General features: G+C 40.0%; 1 protein-coding gene and 1 non-coding gene across 2 annotated transcripts; one reads left to right on the forward strand and one right to left on the reverse strand.

Annotated features, from left to right (window-relative positions):
• Positions 1-6922: 6922 nt before the first annotated feature.
• LOC136385058 (microfibrillar-associated protein 5-like) lies at positions 6923-18962 on the reverse strand. Its single transcript, XM_066355888.1, has 10 exons — positions 18753-18962; positions 18157-18216; positions 17165-17200; positions 13637-13681; positions 12873-12905; positions 12398-12433; positions 10438-10467; positions 9258-9345; positions 8635-8708; positions 6923-7375 (listed from the first exon to the last, which is right to left on the reverse strand). The coding sequence occupies exons 2-10, from the start codon at positions 18212-18214 to the stop codon at positions 7263-7265; spliced, it is 513 nt and encodes a 170-aa protein (XP_066211985.1). The 5' UTR covers positions 18215-18216; positions 18753-18962; the 3' UTR covers positions 6923-7262.
• On the forward strand, positions 15687-15792 carry LOC136390272 (U6 spliceosomal RNA). The gene has a single exon (XR_010748696.1). It is a non-coding gene; the product is annotated as a U6 spliceosomal RNA (small nuclear RNA).

Consider the following 18962-nt stretch of genomic DNA (forward strand, 5'->3'; position numbering starts at 1 on the left):
AATATCCAGAATAGATAAATTCAGAAAGGCAGAAAGCAGACTGGTGGTTTCTCAAGGACTGGTGAGAGAGGGGAATAGGGAGTGACTGTCTACAGCAGTGCTGGTCAACCTGGTCCCTACCGCCCACTAGTGGGCATTCCAGCTTTCATGGTGGGCAGTAGCAGAGCAACCAAAGTATAAATAGAAAGATAGATTTAACTATAGTAAGTCGTTTTATAAAGGTTTATTCTGCCAAACTTAGCGAAAATTAGATATAAAGTACTTGGTAAGTAATTATTATTATATGCTTTAACTTGCTGTAACTCTGCTTTATAAATATTATAAAGTAAAGTTATTTCCCTACTTTATAAATCACCATTACTGTGGAACCAGTGGGCGGTTAGAAAATTTTACTTCTAACAGAGATACAAAAGGTATAAAAAGGTTGACTACCCCTGGTTTACAGGATAAGGGTTTTCTTTTGGGGTAATAAAGTTTTAGAAGTAAATAGAGGTGGTAGTTATACAACAATGTATGTTCTAAAGGTTACTGAATTGTACACTTTAAAATGGTTAGTTCATATTATGTGAATTTCATCTCAATTTTTTTAAAAATTTCCTGATTAATTCAGAGACTTCAAGAGACTGAACTCTGTTGGCCCTCCAAAGGCTGCAAGTTCAAGCACGCAAGGCCGCCATGCTAGCTGCACCTAAAAAACTAAACCTGGATCTTCCCCTGTTACTAAAAATATTTCAGATACTAAAAAGCTATTCAATTTAAATGGGAAATCTCAAATTGTAGAGAAACTAGCAGTCATGATATTGTCCACACATTTTAGGTTGCCAAACCCGCCGATTCACTGATTAACCAGCAAGAGTCACTTTGCTTTGTTATGAGAGAAAGAATAGATGAGTCATCCTACTCCAGAACAGTTAAGGAGAAACCAATTAGCTTAAGTGGGAAAAAAATGTTCTATAGTTTTATTAAATATTTAATATTGCAGGTGTAAAACCTTTGAAAACATGATCTTGTTAATTCTCAGAACCACAGATGTAATGCTCAACTTAGAGTTGAGCAGTTATTCAGTGAATGTCATATAATCAGTGAGTGTTTTGACAGGGATGAGGGAGAAATAAACAATTATTTTATATTAAGATAAACAGGATGATAAAAACATAGGTTTGATTATAACTAGAACTGTGTCAATTTGAGGTCTAGATGTTCTGTGCATAAACGATAATATTTTTTAGTTTCTATGTGGTAAGAGAGAAATTTTCCCTGCTCTATGTCATTAGAACATAGAGTGATTCTTATGAATTGTACTTTAATTATGAATTAAATTTATAATTTAATTTATGAATTATTGTACTTTAATGATCAATTATTATACTATGTCAAATCTTTCTCAGCTTCTCTAAGATAATGGCAACATAAGAGAGCATATTTGTTTAACTTTATAAAGTTAGAGATTACTTTTTGAAACAAAGAAATTGGTTTCTCTCACCTGACCAGGTGGTGGTGCAGTGGATAGAGCATTGGACTGGGATATAGAGGACCCAAGTTCAAAACCCCGAGGTCGCCAGCTTGAGCCTGGGCTCATCTGGTTTGAGCAAGGCTCACCAGCTTGAGCCCAAGGTTGCTGGCTTGAGCAAGGGGTCACTTGGTCTGCTGTAGCCCCCAGGTCAAGGCACATATGAGAAAGCAATCAATGAACAACTAAGGTGCCTCAATGAAAAACTAATGCTTCTCATCTCTCTCCTTTCCTGTCTGTCTCTATCTGTTCTTCTCTCTGTCTCTTTCTGTCTCTGTCACACAAAAAAATTGGTTTCTCTTAATCAATTAAGCAGCTGTCATTCATGATTTTATATAAATACTTTTATATATTTTTATTTTTAATACATATGGTTTTGATGTTAATATTACATATTTCATAAGCTTATTTGTATTAATATTATTTTATCTCTCTTCTCCCAAAAATCTCAACCATTTTCAAGAATGGATGGATACACATATGGATGTAATTTTATAGAAATGAAAACAATGTTTTTTGTGGGGAGGGAGGTTATTGTTGTTGTTGTTTTAGCAGTGAGAGAGGAAGGCAAAGAGATGAGAAGCATCAACTTGTAATTGCAGCACTTTAGTTGTTCACTGATTGCTTCTCATATGTGCCTTGACTGGGGGCTTCAAGCCGAGCCAGTGACCTTAGGCTCAAACCATGGGATCCATGGGATCATGTCAATGATCCTGTGCTCAAGCTGGCGACCATTTGCTCAAGCTGGTGAGCCTGTGCTCAAGCCATATGAGCTCATGCTCAAGCCGGCAACCTCAGAGTTTCTAACCTGGGACCTCGGCATTCCCAGTCAATGTTCTATTCACTACGTCACCACTGGTAAGGATGGAGACAATGTTTTTCTGTGCAATTCTAATTTATCCTATTTGTAACTCCTGAGTTTGACCATTTGGGACAGAACAACATGTTAGAAAACAGTATATAATGACACAGTAAATGCCTCAATGACCATCAACCCTTTAAATACAATTTAGGTTGGGCCCTGGCCGGTTGGCTCAGCGGTAGAGCGTCTGGCGTGCGGGGGACCCGGGTTCGATTCCTGGCCAGGGCACATAGGAGAAGCGCCCATTTGCTTCTCCACCTCTCCCCCCTCATTCTACTCTGTCTCTCTCTTCCCCTCCTGCAGCCAAGGCTCCATTGGAGCAAAGATGGCTCGGGCGCTGGGGATGGCTCCTTGGCCTCTGCCCCAGGCGCTAGAGTGGCTCTGGTCGCGGCAGAGCGTCGCCCCGGAGGGGCAGACCATCGCCCCCTGGTGGGCAGAGCGTCGCCCCTGGTGGGCGTGCCGGGTGGATCCCGGTCGAGCGCATGCGGGAGTCTGTCTGACTGTCCCTGTTTCCAGCTTCAGAAAAATACAAAAAAAATAAAATAAAATAAAATAAAATAAATACAATTCAGGTTGTTTTCCATGATAATATTTCCATATACTTGCTCAAAGCTAATCTGTTACCTTTTACTAGGGTTTTAGGAGAGGAGATGAACCCCACACAAATTTATGAGATCATTCTGAACTCAGTCTTTATGGATTGTTTTTTAAATTTAATAAAATACTCTATAAAGCTATATAGTATAGATGTATGGCTAAGTACACACAAAACAAAGAAAAAAGGAAAGGAAAGAGAAAAACACTAGAGATAGAGGGAAAAAAAACTGCAGGATCCCTAGGTTAGGAAAATACTAGACTCTTATTGAAAGTGATTGGACACATTGAAAAAAAAAGCCATTATCAACCTTTTTTTTTTTTTAATTTGAGGGTTTGAAGTGAAGTGAAGCTTGATTTGTCAACAGGAAGATATGGGCTTTGCACCTCTATTTATATAAACATTTGGTTTTTCAGCTTAGGTTCTGCCCAGAAGCTGTCATTTGACTGATGCTTCTGGCTTTGCTTGACTGGCTTTTAGAAAAGAAACAACCGCGGCCACCCATTTCTCCACCACCGAGAAACTCGACAAGTCACTTTCGCTGATGCTTGGTTGGTGAAAATGCTAAAAGCTATAAGGATTTTGGGTTTTATTAGAGTGTTGTGTTTTAAACCAAATCTTTGCCTCCTTGCGTTGACAGAACTGTGAGGACAGTCCTGCCTCTCTTCCATGGTGCTCCTGATAGCCTCCAATTCGACCCTGTAGGGCTCCAGATTGCTCAGGCTCTCTCCACCACACTTTCCACGTTCCCTTCTCCCATACAGCTTTGTGAATTCCCATCACTTTGTCTCCTGGTTCCCCTGCCCTGATGTCAGCCTATCATCACCCTCCCAGCTTCTTATCCTTCTTGCCTGGTGCTCTTCTGGCTTCTTTTCTGTTTCTTTCCAGATTGCTTTCATCCCTGTGTGACAGTTGCTTCAGTACAGAGGAAGGGGGACACTTAGAGGTTGCAAGTTGCTTGCACCTTCTGACCAGGTATAAAGCATTTGGTTAAACATTCCACTTTTGCCACAGCACCCTGAAGCAGAGGCAGGTGGGGCTTGTGACTAGCAACAAATAGTGCTTGATGTCATCAAAAGTAAGGCCCAGAGTGGGGAGACCAGTGGAGGTTTGCACCAGCGGCTCATAAATTCAAAAGAATACTTGGAGAAAGTGTGCATGGAACTATAGTTAGAGAGTTCAGTACACACTTGAACTTCCAGAGCTTGTTCATTCAAGGAGAAAGGAGAATTTTCTTCAGTCATAAGTGTGAAATACAGGTATGGGAAAAGTTAGGCTCAAAACATGATCAACTCAATTTTGGAAGAAAAAAAAGGGTGAACCTTATGGGTAGGCAGATGAGCCTGCTATCTAATATCAGTACCTTAAAGAGCAAAAGGTTTTCAAATCTTTTCATGGGAGGAGCGAGGAAAGAAAATTGGAATATCAAGGTCAAGGGTGAAAAGAAAAACCCACAATGGAAAGGAGGTGAGTGGGATTCTGCAATGGGGAAGAGAGCACAGTGGGAAAGAACTGGGGCCAAAAACAACCCCGAGAAAATTTCCCCTGGGACCATTCTTAGGGGAAAGCTATAAGGGGAAATGAGGCTTTAAAGAATAAGGAAAGAAAGGCTGGGAAGTGAGTTAGAAGTGTTGTTTTAAATATCAAGAAGAGTAAAAGAGGCAGAGAACCTAAGAACAGTGAGAAAATGGCAAAGCACAGGAATCTGATCCTGCAAAGGAGGAGTGAAAATAAAGCATGAACCTTTACTTTGCAAGACAGTTGGTCCTGAAGGGGCAGAAAAGAGAAAGAATTTCTGGTAAACTGAGGAGGGATCGTATCTGAAGGAGAATAAATAAATTTGGAATGTTGGAGAACCAACGGTAAAGTTACAGAGTGAAGAAAGATACAATAGAGAATAGCAGAATAAAGAAATTTGAGCAATATTGGTATATTCAAAGTGAGATAAAAGCATGAATTCAAGTCTTCTTTCTAAATAGAAAATAAAATAGAAATAACCAGACACAACACTTCTCTCTTCTGGAAGAAGATTGGGAAAAGAATTATTTTAAAATGTTTAATTTGTAATATATACAATACTGGGATTGAGGTGCTTTCTGGTGGGAATGCTACCTCTCGTTCAACATACAGTAGGAGGGTCAAGTTCATGAAGACATTCTGACATGATTCTTGGAAACTCTGTGCCTATGAGATTTCTCTACAGTGGCAACAATATGCATCTAATATGTCTGTCTATATATGAGTATATTTACTTCTAGAACAGTCTCTAGACTGCTTTGATTATATGCTTTGGGGGTTTTTATAACATTTTTTTAATCTGTTGTACAAATCCCATTAACTAAACTGCTTCCTCACAGCAAGAATCCAGTCCTCATTAGGTGGTTTTCTTAGCAATGTGAAATTCACTTCCTACCAAGTAGCATTCTGTCATATGTAACTGATTGTTTCAAAGACTCCTAGTTCCTACTTGAATTCCATTGGTTTTATAAAAAGCTTACTAAGTTATTCAGATGGAAGGCCCATAATACATAATGTGTCATTTATAGTGAGATTTTTTTTTCATTTTTTTTATTGTGAACTGCTATCCATTAAATATAGGCTATTTCCCCCTTTATAAAGCAGATATGTTTGTTGTGAATTAGACTGCATCTCTAAGCTTCAAGAAATATGAACAGTGCATTTAAATCTTGAGAATCATAGAATTAAAAGAAATGTTAGAGCTAATGTAAATTAGATCTCCTTATGTTAAAGATGGGGAAATTAAACCAGGGCCTAATGAGAAATCCTCACTTTTCTGAGGCTACCTGTTTACTGCTAGACCCAGGATAAGATGTGAATTGTCTAAATATTGTGCTTCTTTTACTGTTTTCTATAAGCCACTATTAGAGCTCAGGTCTAAATGCCCTTCTTAGGCCCCCAATCCGGCTATTCCAGAATCTATTTACTTAATCATCTCTACAGATCTTGGTAAGTGGTGAGAATGGAAGAAGTAGCACAGAAACTCAGACCAGTGATATGGTTTGACATTAGTTGTCTAGTTAACCTGTGGAGGTGAACTAACCCCGATACTATCATAAATGAGTAAGAAAGTGAAACTTACTTTCCAACCCTACTTGCCGATTGGACAACTGCATCAAAAATTGAATAGGGGCCCTGTCCGGGTGGCTCAATGGATAGACCGTCTCAGGCCGAAGATGCGGGTTCAATCCCTAGTGAGGGCATACATGAGAAGCAACCAATGAGTGTACAACTAAATGGAACAACTAAGGGGAATAATAGTTAATGCTTCTCTCTCTCTTTCTCTCCCTCCCTCCCTCTGACTCAAATCAATGGAAAAAAAATTTTTAATTGAATAAGGAATCATGAGTCCAAGTTCCATACCTGGCATGTTCCTCTCTCTTTACCTCAGCCTCTGAGCTTAGCAGAAGACAACACTGTAGGTCTTTATATATTCTTAGTAGGGTTCTATAACTCTTGGCTCTAGAAAATTTTCTAGGACTACAAAAATTATCACAATCTTTTTTATAAAGAGGACCTACTAGGCCAATGTTATGACAATCATCAAAATACTTAAAAGAAAAAGGACTATAATTTTGTAGATAAATGGAGAGTTATTCTAAGAAAATCTTGAACGGAAAGTAAATGAAGCTCTATGGCTAGCCAAAATAGTAATAGTTTCTTTCACCTTAAGATCTAGCTTGGACAGATTCGGTAGTAAATATTAACTTTTTTTTTTTAATTTATTTTTTAAAGATTTTATTTATTCATTATAGAGAGGGGGGAAAGAGAAAGAGAGAGAAAGAGAGAGAGAGAGAGAGAGAGAGAGAGAGAGAGAGAAGGGGGGAGGAGCAGGAAGCATCAACTCCCTTGACCAGGCAAGCCCAGGGTTTTGAACCGGCGACCTCAGCATTTCCAGGTTGACGCTTTATCCACTGTGCCACCACAGGTCAGGCAGTAAATATTAACTTTTAGTTAATTTTCCTTTGAAGTTGTGTATAGCATGTTTGTATATAAGCCACCTGGTCACCATTTATCTACTACGTGTACGATATTGGGAAGCCATAAAACCATGCAATAATATAGACTTTGTATTGTAAGTACTGAAAATGAGATGAATGTTTCAGTCTGGGTGAAAAATCAGGGAGTAGGGGCAAAAGTTAAACATTGCAGAGTTTAGTTTAAAAAATACTTATGTGTATGGGTTAGCTGACAATGGTTACAAGGAGTTTCCCCTTCCTAGAACATTCTCTTCCTCCCACCCACACAATTTTTTCTTTTTTCCTTTCCCTTGATGATCACAGACCACTCAGTCTCTGCAAATGTACATTTTCACAGGGAGGAAGTCGGAAGTAGTTGGACCGTCTGAGTCGCCTTGGGGGCAGACCGGCCATCTGCCGGCAAAGTTCATCTAGAGGAGAAGCAGAGCATGATGGGATGAGAATGCAGGAAAATAACCAGGGCTCATGTTTTAAGGGAAAGAGAAGACAGCAGTGTGGTGGAGTGAAAAGGTTGTAGAAACAGATCTGAGTTAGAATTCCGGCACTGCCACTTACTAGTTATTTACCACTTACTAGGAACTTTCTTAATTTTTTGAACTTCACTATCCTTTTCTATAAAATAAGCATTAAAATACCTCCCTCAACAGTTTAGTCGTGAGTATTAAAATGAAACAATGTATGTACAGTACCTAGCACAGTTGTCAGTAAGTGTTAGTTTCCTTTATACATCTAGCTCCCACTTTTCTAATAGCCAAAAAATGAGTTTCAGTCACTCAATATATATTTAAGTGTTTACTATGTGCAAAGAGCTAAGTTGGCTAGGTCCCCAGAGACCCTTGTAAGTGCCTAGAGTTCCAAATACTCATCCTCAATCTCAAGGTGCTTCCCTTGCAGGTGGCTTGTGCAGAGCAAGCGGCAGGTTTCCTCCTGCGAAGTCAAGTACCGCTCTGACTCAGGAGCCCCCGCCAGGCGGCCGCTGAGTCAGAAGCCGCCGGTCTGTGGTGCCCGCTCCAACCACAGCCACCGCTGGGGGCTGGTGATGGGGAAGGTGAGAAATATCTTTGTTCCCACCACACATGGTTCCACACTTTTGACACTTTTAATTGTTTTCATAGTCTTTCTACCTTTCTCTACCTCTGAAACTTCACAATAAGCGATGTAAAGGGTGCTTGGAAGTGGTGGACTCTTTATAACATAGCCAGTTTCAAAATATCCAGTCTATTTCTAATTTGATTAACAGCCCTATCCAAACATTATTGTCTCCAAATTAATGTGCTTTTTTGTTGTTGCTGTTTTTCAGAGGTGCAAACATGGCTGTCGACTAACAGAGTCTATTATTTGTGATGGCTGACAGCCTTTTTCCCTGAACCCCAGCGAATGATCTTCAAAGCAGCCAGAGCTTCTGATAGCTCTACATTCAGGAGAGCATGGGAGTTACAGTCTAGTTGGAGAGAGATCTAGGGGCACTTTTGGTAGGGTTATGATTACATATTAAGTATGCTGCTTTACTTAGGCTACTGATTTGGATGAACTTGGTGGAACAGGGACTGATGGGAGTGAAGGGGTGGCTTAAAGCCCTCCTCCAAAGCCAGACCGTGGGTCCATTAGCATTGTGCCCTATCTACTTCTCTCATATCTGTCCCCACTAAAAACACAGACATCATCTTACCTTTCATAGCTTCGTGCTCTTTACAGACAAGGCGGGAGCAGATCTCATTGTTGATGATGTACATGCGTCGTAAGCTGCCAGATTCCCAAAGTCATGGTTAAGGAGGGAGACAGAAAAAAAGCATTGAGAGAGAGAGAGAAGTAGCTAGGCCTAAGATGCCTATTCAATTCCTGTATTCCTTATTCTTTCTTATCTAAATTTCCTTGAGTATTTCAGAAAATGGTATTAATTACTCTTCTTAGTGACACTTTGCACACTCTACCTAGAATCAAGCTTAATACTTACCCCTCCCCACCATTTTCTACCTTAGGCTTGGGTCTTTTATTCTAGCCATTTGCTATGAGGTTCTAAATTCAACGTACCCATGTTTCCCCCATGACTATCCTTCCTCCAGCCCATGCCTTTATTTGCCCTCCAGCATCTGAACTTGTTAGCTTGTTCTCAGTATATCTCCATCCAGACTCCAGGTTCTGTCTGGCCCCTTCAGGAATAGCTAGAAGGGTTATGCTAAAATCTTCTGCCCCTCCAAAGACTGAAATGCCATAGTGGGTACTCAGTAAATAGTTGTTAGCATGAAAACACTATCATGGGAGATGTTCTCTGGGTAGTCCGGGCTCCCTTACCTGGTAAAGCATAACTGATGAATGCATTGCTTGACTGGCCGATGCACAGAGTAGAGTCTTGTGCAAGCAAATTTCTCATCCCGGCACTCTAAAGAAGCCCAACACAAAAATATAGGGAAAGCCATAACAAAGGGAAAGATATAAACAAAAGTTTAGCAGTGGTGGTCAACCTTGTCCCTACCGCCCACTAGTGGGCATTCCAGCTTTCATGGTGGGCGGTAGTGGAGCAACCAAAGTATAAATAAAAAGATAGATTTAACTATAGTAAGTTGTTTTATAAAAATTTATTCTGCCAAACTTAGCAAAAATCTAACATAAAGTACTTGGTAAGTAATTATTATTATATGCTTTAACTTGCTGTAACTCTGCTTTATAAATTTTATAAAGTACAGTTACTTCTCTATTTTATAAATCACCATTACTGTGGAACTGGTGGGCAGTTAGGAAATTTTACTACTAACAGAGATACAAAAGTGGATGGTAGGTATAAAAAGGTTGACTACCTCTGGTTTAAAGGGATGGAAGAGGAAAGATAAAATGGAGAAAACACACGAAGTAGTTAGTCTCAACAGAGGATCACTGTAAACTGGGGCACCTCCTTCCTGCTCACTAAAACCAAATAGTATTAAGAATTTGAGTAAACTGAAATTTAGGTGCTTCCCTACCTGGAAATTGAAGTGACTATAATAATCTCTGAGGGCTCTTCTAAGAAAAAGTCTTTCTAGTGTTATCCAGATGAAATAGTAAACTGAAATGCTGATACCCCATTCTGAAGAATGAGAGTTCTAAAATGGGTAACTATTTTTCTGTTGCAGTAGTTTTCAACCCTTGCTGCATATCTGAATTTTCAATACATTAGAGAAAGCAATTTTAGCCATGACATTATTAATAATAATGTAGTCCTTGCAGTCAGTTTCTAACACCTGAGCCAGATGAAATCCAAAGGATTGTTTTGGAATCATGCAACAGTGGTCTAATCTTTAGACCATAACTTTTAGGACAGAAGCTCATATAACAAGGTAGTGGTGGTGGTAGGAGAGGGAGAATAAAAAATACTAAAAATATTCTTTGAGAAAGAATTGGAAGTAAACTAGAAGGACTCTCCAAAGAACAAGGAGGTAAGGAATCCTAGGGAGGAAAAAAAAAGCTTAAGAGAAAGACATACAAAAGACAATCATACCTGTGGAGGTATTTTTATCACTGGGCAAGGCTGGAAGGCAGAAATTTTATTCAATTATTGTTAGTTCTAGAAAGCACTACCTCTGAAACTGTCATGTTACCTCACTCGAGACCCATCTGGTTACCTATATATAACAGGCAGCAAATGAGTTTATAACTCCTTAGCAGCTTCTAAAAGAAAACCCATAATGGTTTGTTTTGATTCCCACAATTGAAGAAATTTAGAAGTTAAGATGAAAAATACGATTTTGCCTTTCTCTCCTAGAAAGTTGAAAAATGTATTATATTGAGAGCATCTTTATGCTGTTGATAACAAGCAACTTTAGCAGGAGCACAAAGGGCCATATGCTTCAAAGAGCTTCATCTTAGAGTTAAAAAGAGAAAAGATTTTTGTCCTGTGGAAGCTTTTCTTCAAAAAAAGAAGTTTTCTCCTGTATATGAGATACACCATCATGTGTTCTTTGATAAAATGTATTCATAAAGAATAGCAGGGGTCATAGCCATAGCCAAACCTAACCTAAGTGCAGGTTATATATGTGCCTAGTTTGTAGAATGGAGCAAACCAAAGAGCACAATGAATCTTAAGGGTACAGACTAACCATGGGAGCTACCTATAAAAATGTGATTGGGAGAGTTGCTAATAGAATACTACAGTAAGTGTGCTAGGTGATCTCATCCATCCCATGGTTTCAGCTGCAAGTTTACATGCTGAGAATTCTCAAATTTATACTTCTAATCCAGATCCCACTTCTAAGCTCTATACCTATAAAACTAGCTGCCATGTTATGAAAGAGTTTATGGATTTTTCAAAGATCCTTCAAATCCAACAATATCTCAAACTGTCTTACAACTTTTTCCCCTTTACCAATAAGGGATGATGATGTTAAAGGAGGCAAGAAAGATTGAGGTGAAAGACTGGATGGTGATCGATACTATCATTCACCCAGTAGCCAGCATCTACCTGATAAAAAGTTGAAGTCTCCTCTTTCTTAACAGCTCACATTCAATTCTCACTATGTCTACCTTACTTCAAGCTACCATCTTTATTGGGATGACTACAAAAATCATTCTCCTTGGTTTTCCAATTCACAAATCTGATTTGAACCTCCTTTGCATAAACTATACTCTGGTTTTTATTTCCATCTTGAGCCTCTGCCAACATTTTTTTTTTTTTACCTAAAAGCTCCTCCCCCTTCTCTCCACTTGGTTCACTTCTACTTGACTTTCAAGAAGCAACTTAGTCAATGTGCACTCCAGAAAAGCTTTTCCTAATCTCCAACATTGAATAATGTCAAGGACTCTATTCACTTGTCTATCTTATCTATCAGACAAAAAGAAAAAACACCAAAAATAACCTAGTAAAAAATTAGTTTTGTTTACTTTTATATCTTTATATCCCTGACACATAAGTAACAGGTTTTTGGTAAACATTTGTTTAAAAATATTCTAGTTTCTATCTCCTTTTCTCATGTCCTACCACTTGTTCCTTGTGGTTTTGGCTCTAATCATTCAAAAAACTCAGTTCCTCCATACACCAAGCTCTGCTTTCACATGTTTGAAAGCTATTCTCCTTGGTTGGAATGCACATCTTTTTCCTGATTGCCTGGCTTGCTCCAATTCTTCTTTCAAGATTTAGTTCAACCATTACTTCTTCTAGAAAGTTTTTCTTTATCTCCTCATACATTTCTTTGTTTATATGTCTTGTCTTTACCCATCTACTCTTAGGACCTTAGAAAGATCATGCATTGGTATTTTGTATATCAAATACATAGCACAATTTCTTCTTGTTAGGGGATCAAAAATGTCATTAATTTAAATTGAACTGTTGGGAAAAAAAGTGTTGACTAAACTGTAACCCTGTCTACTTAGGATCTTTCACCAGCTCTACTGCCTTTCATAATGGGGTCTAGGGAAAACCCAAAATGGCTTCAGTGGCTCCGGGATCCAAGATCTGAACTCACCCAGCTCATCTGTGGAAGGCACGATATCAGCCAGAACTGAAAGCACAAAACAGCAGGTGTGAGGAGGGCTTTGAATGGTCAATGGAGAAGGTAAAATAAAAAAAGGGAGAATGGCGATATTAGGGCAGGGTCAAGGCTATGGCTGGGTCTGTGTAATATGTCCAATGAAATAGAGTTAATTGAAGTAATTGTGAATATTTTTTGAAGAATATTTGTCCTATTGACATTATACTAATTTTTGGGAGCCTTTATCATTCGTGCCTTATTTTAGCTATTAACCTACTTTGTCTCCTCTTTATAGAGGACTAAGGGAGCTCTCTTTCTTTTAATCCCACTGTCACTGAGAATGACATGCCCACAATCCTGCTATGCCTTTCCCAGAGATAAAAACATAAGATTAAGTCAAGTGCTAGAATAAAATTGTGAATAGTAATAAGAATAATGCCATTTTTTAAAGAACTGTAGTAAAACATACCTGTTTCATCTGTAGAGGGTTCATTTACCAGATCTGCAAAGATACAGCACAGAGAATAAAAATGCAAGTGGGAAAAGTAGAAAGGGAAGCAGAATAAGGAGAGATTGATGATGTCGAAGAAGGCAAGAAAGATTGAGATGAAAGATTGTGGATGGTGAGGCAAAAGTCAAGGACTATGGCCCTGGCCGGTTGGCTCAGTGGTAGAGCATCAGCCCAGCATGTGGACATCCTGGGTTTGATTCCCGGCCAGGGCACACAGGAGAGGAGCCCATCTGCTTCTCCACCCCTCCCCCTCTCCTTTCTCTCTGTCTCTCTCTTCTCCTCCAGCAGCCAAGGCTCCATGGGAGCAAAGTTGGCCCGGGCACTGAGAATGGGCTCCATGGCCTCCGACTCAGGCACTAGAATGTCTCCAGTTGCCACAGAGCAATGCCCCAGATGGGCCAAGTATCGCCCCCTGGTGGGCATGCCAGGTGGATCCCAACCAGGCGCATGCAAGAGTCTGTCTGTCTGCTGCCTGCCACTCACTTCAGAAAAATACAAAAAAAAAGTCAGTGACTCCCACAGAAGTAAATGGAGGAGAGGAAATGATGAGCATGCTTATAGCATCAGTGGCATCTGAGATAGACAGTAGAGCTCTGCATGAGTTTAGAGGGTCCACCAACCTCTTTTCTAGTCTTCATTTATCTTTGTACAGATATCATCATCATCCTCAATCCCTCTATCCCCAGTATGAAAGCAAAAAAATAAACAAAAGGGTAGCTTACTAGGATCTTCCGTATATGTTTCTGGAGGCACTGGAGTCACATCAGCTAAATAAAAAAATCAGGAAATATTTTCTGAGGATTCTCTTTACCCAACCTACCCTTGCACTCCCAGTAAGTGAAATTGTCTAGCACAGTAGCCAACACAGAATAACTATCCCACAGCTGGTTTTGCTTTGTTTGCTTCCCAGCCTAAGTCTTTTCTCCTTATAACCCAAACAAATGTCACACTTTCCTACGTCCATGAATATACCCATGCAGTCCTTGGCCTAGAATATCCTTTTTCCTTTGTATTATCGAGAGGAATGAATAAACTAAACTGCATGCCCATCAGATAATCCTCCACAGGCACCCCTTTCTCAATTAGGCTTTAAGCATTAGATTTTATTGTCCTAACAGGTGATAACACATTTAGCTAATCTGAGTTAATTATGTGCCAGCCACTATTAAATTCCTGTTTTTTAGAGATGATAAAACTGAGCACCAGAAAAATAAATAATTTACCTAAGGTCATAGAGCTTGTTAAGTAAGTATAATGGATTGATGGCCTTTTTTCAATGCTTACTCAAAATGGAAGTTATCTTTATCAAAGACACTGATTTTGATCATTTATCACTTTGATGTCATTGGCTTTCTGCCTGCTGATATGCTTATTATACACACAAGTGTTCACAAATGTTGGTAATTTTATGACTCTGTGAGAAGTGAGGTGTAGAGAGGGGAGGGGAAATGCCTGTGTTAGTAGACAATGCCTTGTATTTGATCATTGGAAAGTAAAGGCAAGAGATGAAGGAATAAAAATTGTCCAATTCTTAAGGTTGTAATCTATTGGGATAAACTAAGAAAACTATTTAAAACTTTAAAACCACAAATAATAGCACTTTCTCGAACAACTTGGGTTTTTTAAAATAATTATTTATTTATTTTAGTGAGGAAAAAGAGAAAGAGAAAGAAGGAGGGGAAGAGCAGGAAACATCATCTCCCATATGTCCCATATGTGCCTTGACCAGGCAAGCGTGGGGTTTGGAATGGTGAGTGTGCTAGGTCAGAGCTTTACCCACTGCGCCACCACAGGTCAGGCTGGAACAACTGGTTTTGACTTTAGAAAACAAAATAACAAAGCATTGTTGACATCTAAATAGTAAACATCCCACCTAATGATCATTCATTGTAGAAAGCTTATAGTTATAATCTATTTTACTCACTAGAGGTCAGCAAATTCATATAGTTTGGTTTGACTTCTTTTTTTTTTTTTTTTTACTTTAGAATCTGTATGTCAGATTCAAATTTGATGAGAACAGCATTTTAATAAAGCATGTCAGAGTTACTGACCATTGTAGTAGAGGCAAACCACAAACAGAATATTATGAAGACTTTCCCCATTTACTGCTTACTTCACCCTTTAAAAAAAAAAAAATTCCAGACAGAAAAATCATCAGATCTGACAACAGAGTATTTTTTATCTTTAATGCTCAGTATCAACTTTCTTCTTTCAGAACAAATTTTGATGAAAGGAATCCAGGTCTGTTTCAATCCAACAGGATATTTATAAAACCACGGACCTGAATCCGTCCAGAGACTGACAGGGGAGTGGAGCCTCTCGGGGTATAGCCCGACCTGTCCCCGTTTCCCTCGCGGAGCCTCTCGGGGTGTAGCCCGACCTGGCCCCATTTCCCTCGCTCTCCAGCCGCATTCCTGGCCAGCCTCTCCCAGCAGCAGAGGAGAAGCAGAGGGGAGCCAAGAGGGCGAGGGTGCATCCCAGCCGCCTTGGGATTCCAGGGCAGAGCACTGCACGGCCACATCGTCCTCAGTTTACCCACCCTTTCAACAAGCTCCCACCATACAAACACTTCACAAGAATTTCTGTTCTCCAAAAAGAAATCTTAAGGAGACATTTTCATTTTATCTTATAACATTTCTGATGGTTTTTTTTAAAAGGCATCACAAAGTCTCATAAAACAGGACTGGACCTTAACCAGCCCAGAGAAATGAATTCAGATTTTTAGTTCTGTTCGTGCAGAAATCTGATTTGGTTCAGAAATTTGGGGATTGCGTCCTCACCTTGGCAGCACATACACTGAAATTGGAACAGTACAGAGAAGATTAACGTGGCCCCTGCGTAAGGATGATAACAAATTTGTGAAGCATTCTATTTTTTAAAAAAAAAAAAAAAAAAGGAAAAATATTTATATTTAGGGATTCATACTTCTTTGCTCACAACAGAGAAAAAAGATAATTCTATGCTTTTACCTTCTGTTCCAGAACTCATATGATATAAGAAGTTATACCATGCCCCAATGTACACATAAAACTGAAACAGGCCCTGGCCGGTTGGCTCAAAGGTAGAGCGTTGGCCTGGCATGCGGGGGACCCGGGTTCGATTCCCGGCCAGGGCACATAGGAGAAGCGCCCATTTGCTTCTCCACCCCCCCCCCTTCCTCTCTGTCTCTCTCTTCCCCTCCTGCAGCCAAGGCTCCATTGGAGCAAAGATGGCCCGGGCGCTGGGGATGGCTCCTTGGCCTCTGCCCCAGGCGCTAGAGTGGCTCTGGTCGCGGCAGAGCTGGTGGTCGTGCCAGGTGGATCCCAGTCAGGCGCATGCGGGAGTCTGTCTGACTGTCTCTCCCCGTTTCCAGCTTCAGAAAAATACAAAAAAAAAAAAAAAACCAAACAAACAAACAAAAAAACCTGAAACAATACTTGACTCTTGCAATGGACTTGCGTGTCTCTGTTTCAGTTTTAGTTTATCTTAATTCTTTGAAAAAAATGCCAGTTTGCCCTGGCCAGATAGCTCAGTTGGTTAGAGTGTCATCCCAATATGCAAAGGTTGTAGGGTCAATCCCTGGTAAGGGCACAGACAGAAATAGATTGATATTTCTGTCTGCCTCTCTGTCTTTCTCCCTTCCCCTCTCTTTGAAATCAATAAATAAATTGAAATAAATAAAATTAAAATTTTTAAAAAACCAGTTGTGACCCACTAATTTGATTTTATGGCCTGTTTATGGGTTTCATACTGCTGCGCTCACCAGGGTTGGGAAAAGTCAGAGATAGATTATAATTATGTTGAATGTCTGGAGGCAGAGTGGAGATGTTGACTGGAGTTTCCTTGGTTAAGCTGAAGGAAGTAGTCCTTTGGAAGCCCAAACTTGCAGGTTCCGCCCAGTGGTACCCCAGTTTCATTGTTGTACTGAGATGACTTCCTGTCCTGTCTTTGCATTTTAGTTTCTCCACTGTTACATGGATGCAAAATGCTTTGTTAAGATTAATGGGCATTTTCTGACCAGGATAAGAGTTGTAATAGAAGAGAGTGGAAGCAAAAAGATGGGCATAGAGGAAGTTTTGGGGGAAAGTATTTTAATAGATAGAAAAAAAAACACATAAGGTTTTATGAATGGGATAATAGGATTGTGGGAACTGGTGAATTAGACGCTATTTCCCACATCTTGTTGTATTACCATTTCTTTAACTCTGACCATTCATTTACATCACACTGATAAGAACTGCAACAGAGCCCAGATCCGAGGGTTCACCTACCTTCTCCTTGACCACTGACCCCTAGAGGTGTCCAATCTGTACCAAAGGAGGAAAAAAAGGAATGTGAGTGACTCCAGCCCTGTACTCAAAAAAGCTGTTATGAGATGAACCAGAAAATGATGGAGAAATTGTTCTACTTTGTCTTTCTGTGCTTTATTTTTATGTGGTTCCATACAAAATGACTCAGATCACGCAAATGTGGAAACACTCAAGAAGGACAATGAATTCCTGAGAATAATCTCTGTTATGCCCTGACTCAGCATGCCTCTGTCCTCCTTCCCAACCAGAAGGAATGGGGTCCTGTTGCACAGAGACGGCCAGCAGCCTTTCTCGGGTGCCCTGTCCTTCCATGCCCACAGCCGAGCCTCTAGCTACACTACTGAACAAGGCAAAAAGCATTTTCTCACAGTCTGTATCTGGCAGAATAAGAACAAATAAAATAGGTTTTCTTTCTTTCTTTTATTCTTTCTTTTTGTTTTAAATCCAAAGTTCATCTTCTGTGGCTAACTTTCTAGCTAGTTTCTCTGAAATCTGTGAGGATTTGCTGGTGCTAGTGTTTGGTACCTATTCCTCTTTTTCTACAGAATTTAAATTTGATCTGGTGTCTTATGAGTTGATCTCTAATGTGTTTGTGTATGCATTTGTGTGTCAGCTCGGTTTCCCTTTGGTATTTGTCTACTTGGGCATTTAATTGTGCGACCCTCTCTTTTGGTTAATATGCATTTGTGTGTCTCTTCATTTCACCTCAATTTCATAACTCTCAGGATACCCTTTCCCAAGGCTGAGGTCATCTCTTTCCATGTCTCTGCCCTTTTTTCTTTAACACAAATCTGTTTCTTCTCTTTCATAGCAATTCTAGAACTCAAGAGCAAGCAGCTCTCTCCCAATTCCCCTTCAACCTGCTTCTATTCCACCCTAACACACACCTCCAGACACATGTATAGCCGAGGAGCTGGCATTGCAGGGAGAAAAGAATAAAGGTAGGGACTCACCCGAGGGAATGATGAGTGCAGTGAGAAACAGCAGCACCTTGGGTCCCAAAAGCAGCATACCTAACAGGGATGGTGGGGAGAGTACAGATGGTAATGCTCAGGACACATCAGCATTCCAGTTCCAGGGAAGGATGTCTGTGGCCTCTGTCTCTTTGTCTTCTCAAGAGCTTTCCTGGTCCTCCATATGACTCCCACCCTTTCTCTCTTATCTGTCACCCAACATTTATTTCTCAGTTCAAATTCTATTCTTTGACCACTTATCATTATTCTCACTCTCATTACTCTTCTCTACCAAGTCAGAGGAAATTTCATATTCTAAATGATCCAGGTTTGCCCCTATCATGTAGTCTCTTTCAATCCTATGGTCTGATCTTCTTCTCTTTTGATATCTCTGACTGGTTTATATGACCTGCTCATCACGGTGTCTTTTTTCATTCGAATTTCATGGATAACTAGGATGTCTGCTCAATTTTAAGTTCAGTGACATTTCCCATTGCCCCCCTCCAGCCCTTCAATGCATCCATCCATACACACACATATGCACGCACACACACTCCCTCTGTTTGTTTAGGGTTTTGTACAATCAAACAACTCACTGTCTATGGTCTTCTGCTCTTTCCACCGAGTCCTTTGGATGCTGACTGTGTCTCTCTCCTTCTCACGCTATTCTACTTTGGCTGGAGAATAAGATGAACAGGGCCACTCCCTGGGAAGGACTTCAAATTTGGCCTCCTGAAACAATGAGATGAGGGAGAGCAAGAGAGAGAGAGAGAAGGAGAGAGAGCCAGGCTAAAGGAGTACAATGA

The sequence above is a fragment of the Saccopteryx leptura genome, chromosome 1 (assembly GCF_036850995.1).
Source record: "Saccopteryx leptura isolate mSacLep1 chromosome 1, mSacLep1_pri_phased_curated, whole genome shotgun sequence".
In the NCBI taxonomy this organism is placed as follows: Eukaryota; Metazoa; Chordata; class Mammalia; order Chiroptera; family Emballonuridae; genus Saccopteryx; species Saccopteryx leptura.

Coding starts and splice junctions, on each gene's coding strand:
- LOC136385058 (XM_066355888.1), bottom strand. CDS start 18,214: ATGCTGCTTTTGGGACCCAAGGTGCTGCTGTTTCTCACTGCACTCATC. Junction 17,201..18,156: donor TGCACTCATCATTCCCTCGG/GTGAGTCCCTAC, acceptor CCTTTGGTACAG/ATTGGACACCTCTAGGGGTC. Junction 12,434..12,872: donor ACCCTCTACAGATGAAACAG/GTATGTTTTACT, acceptor TTGTGCTTTCAG/TTCTGGCTGATATCGTGCCT.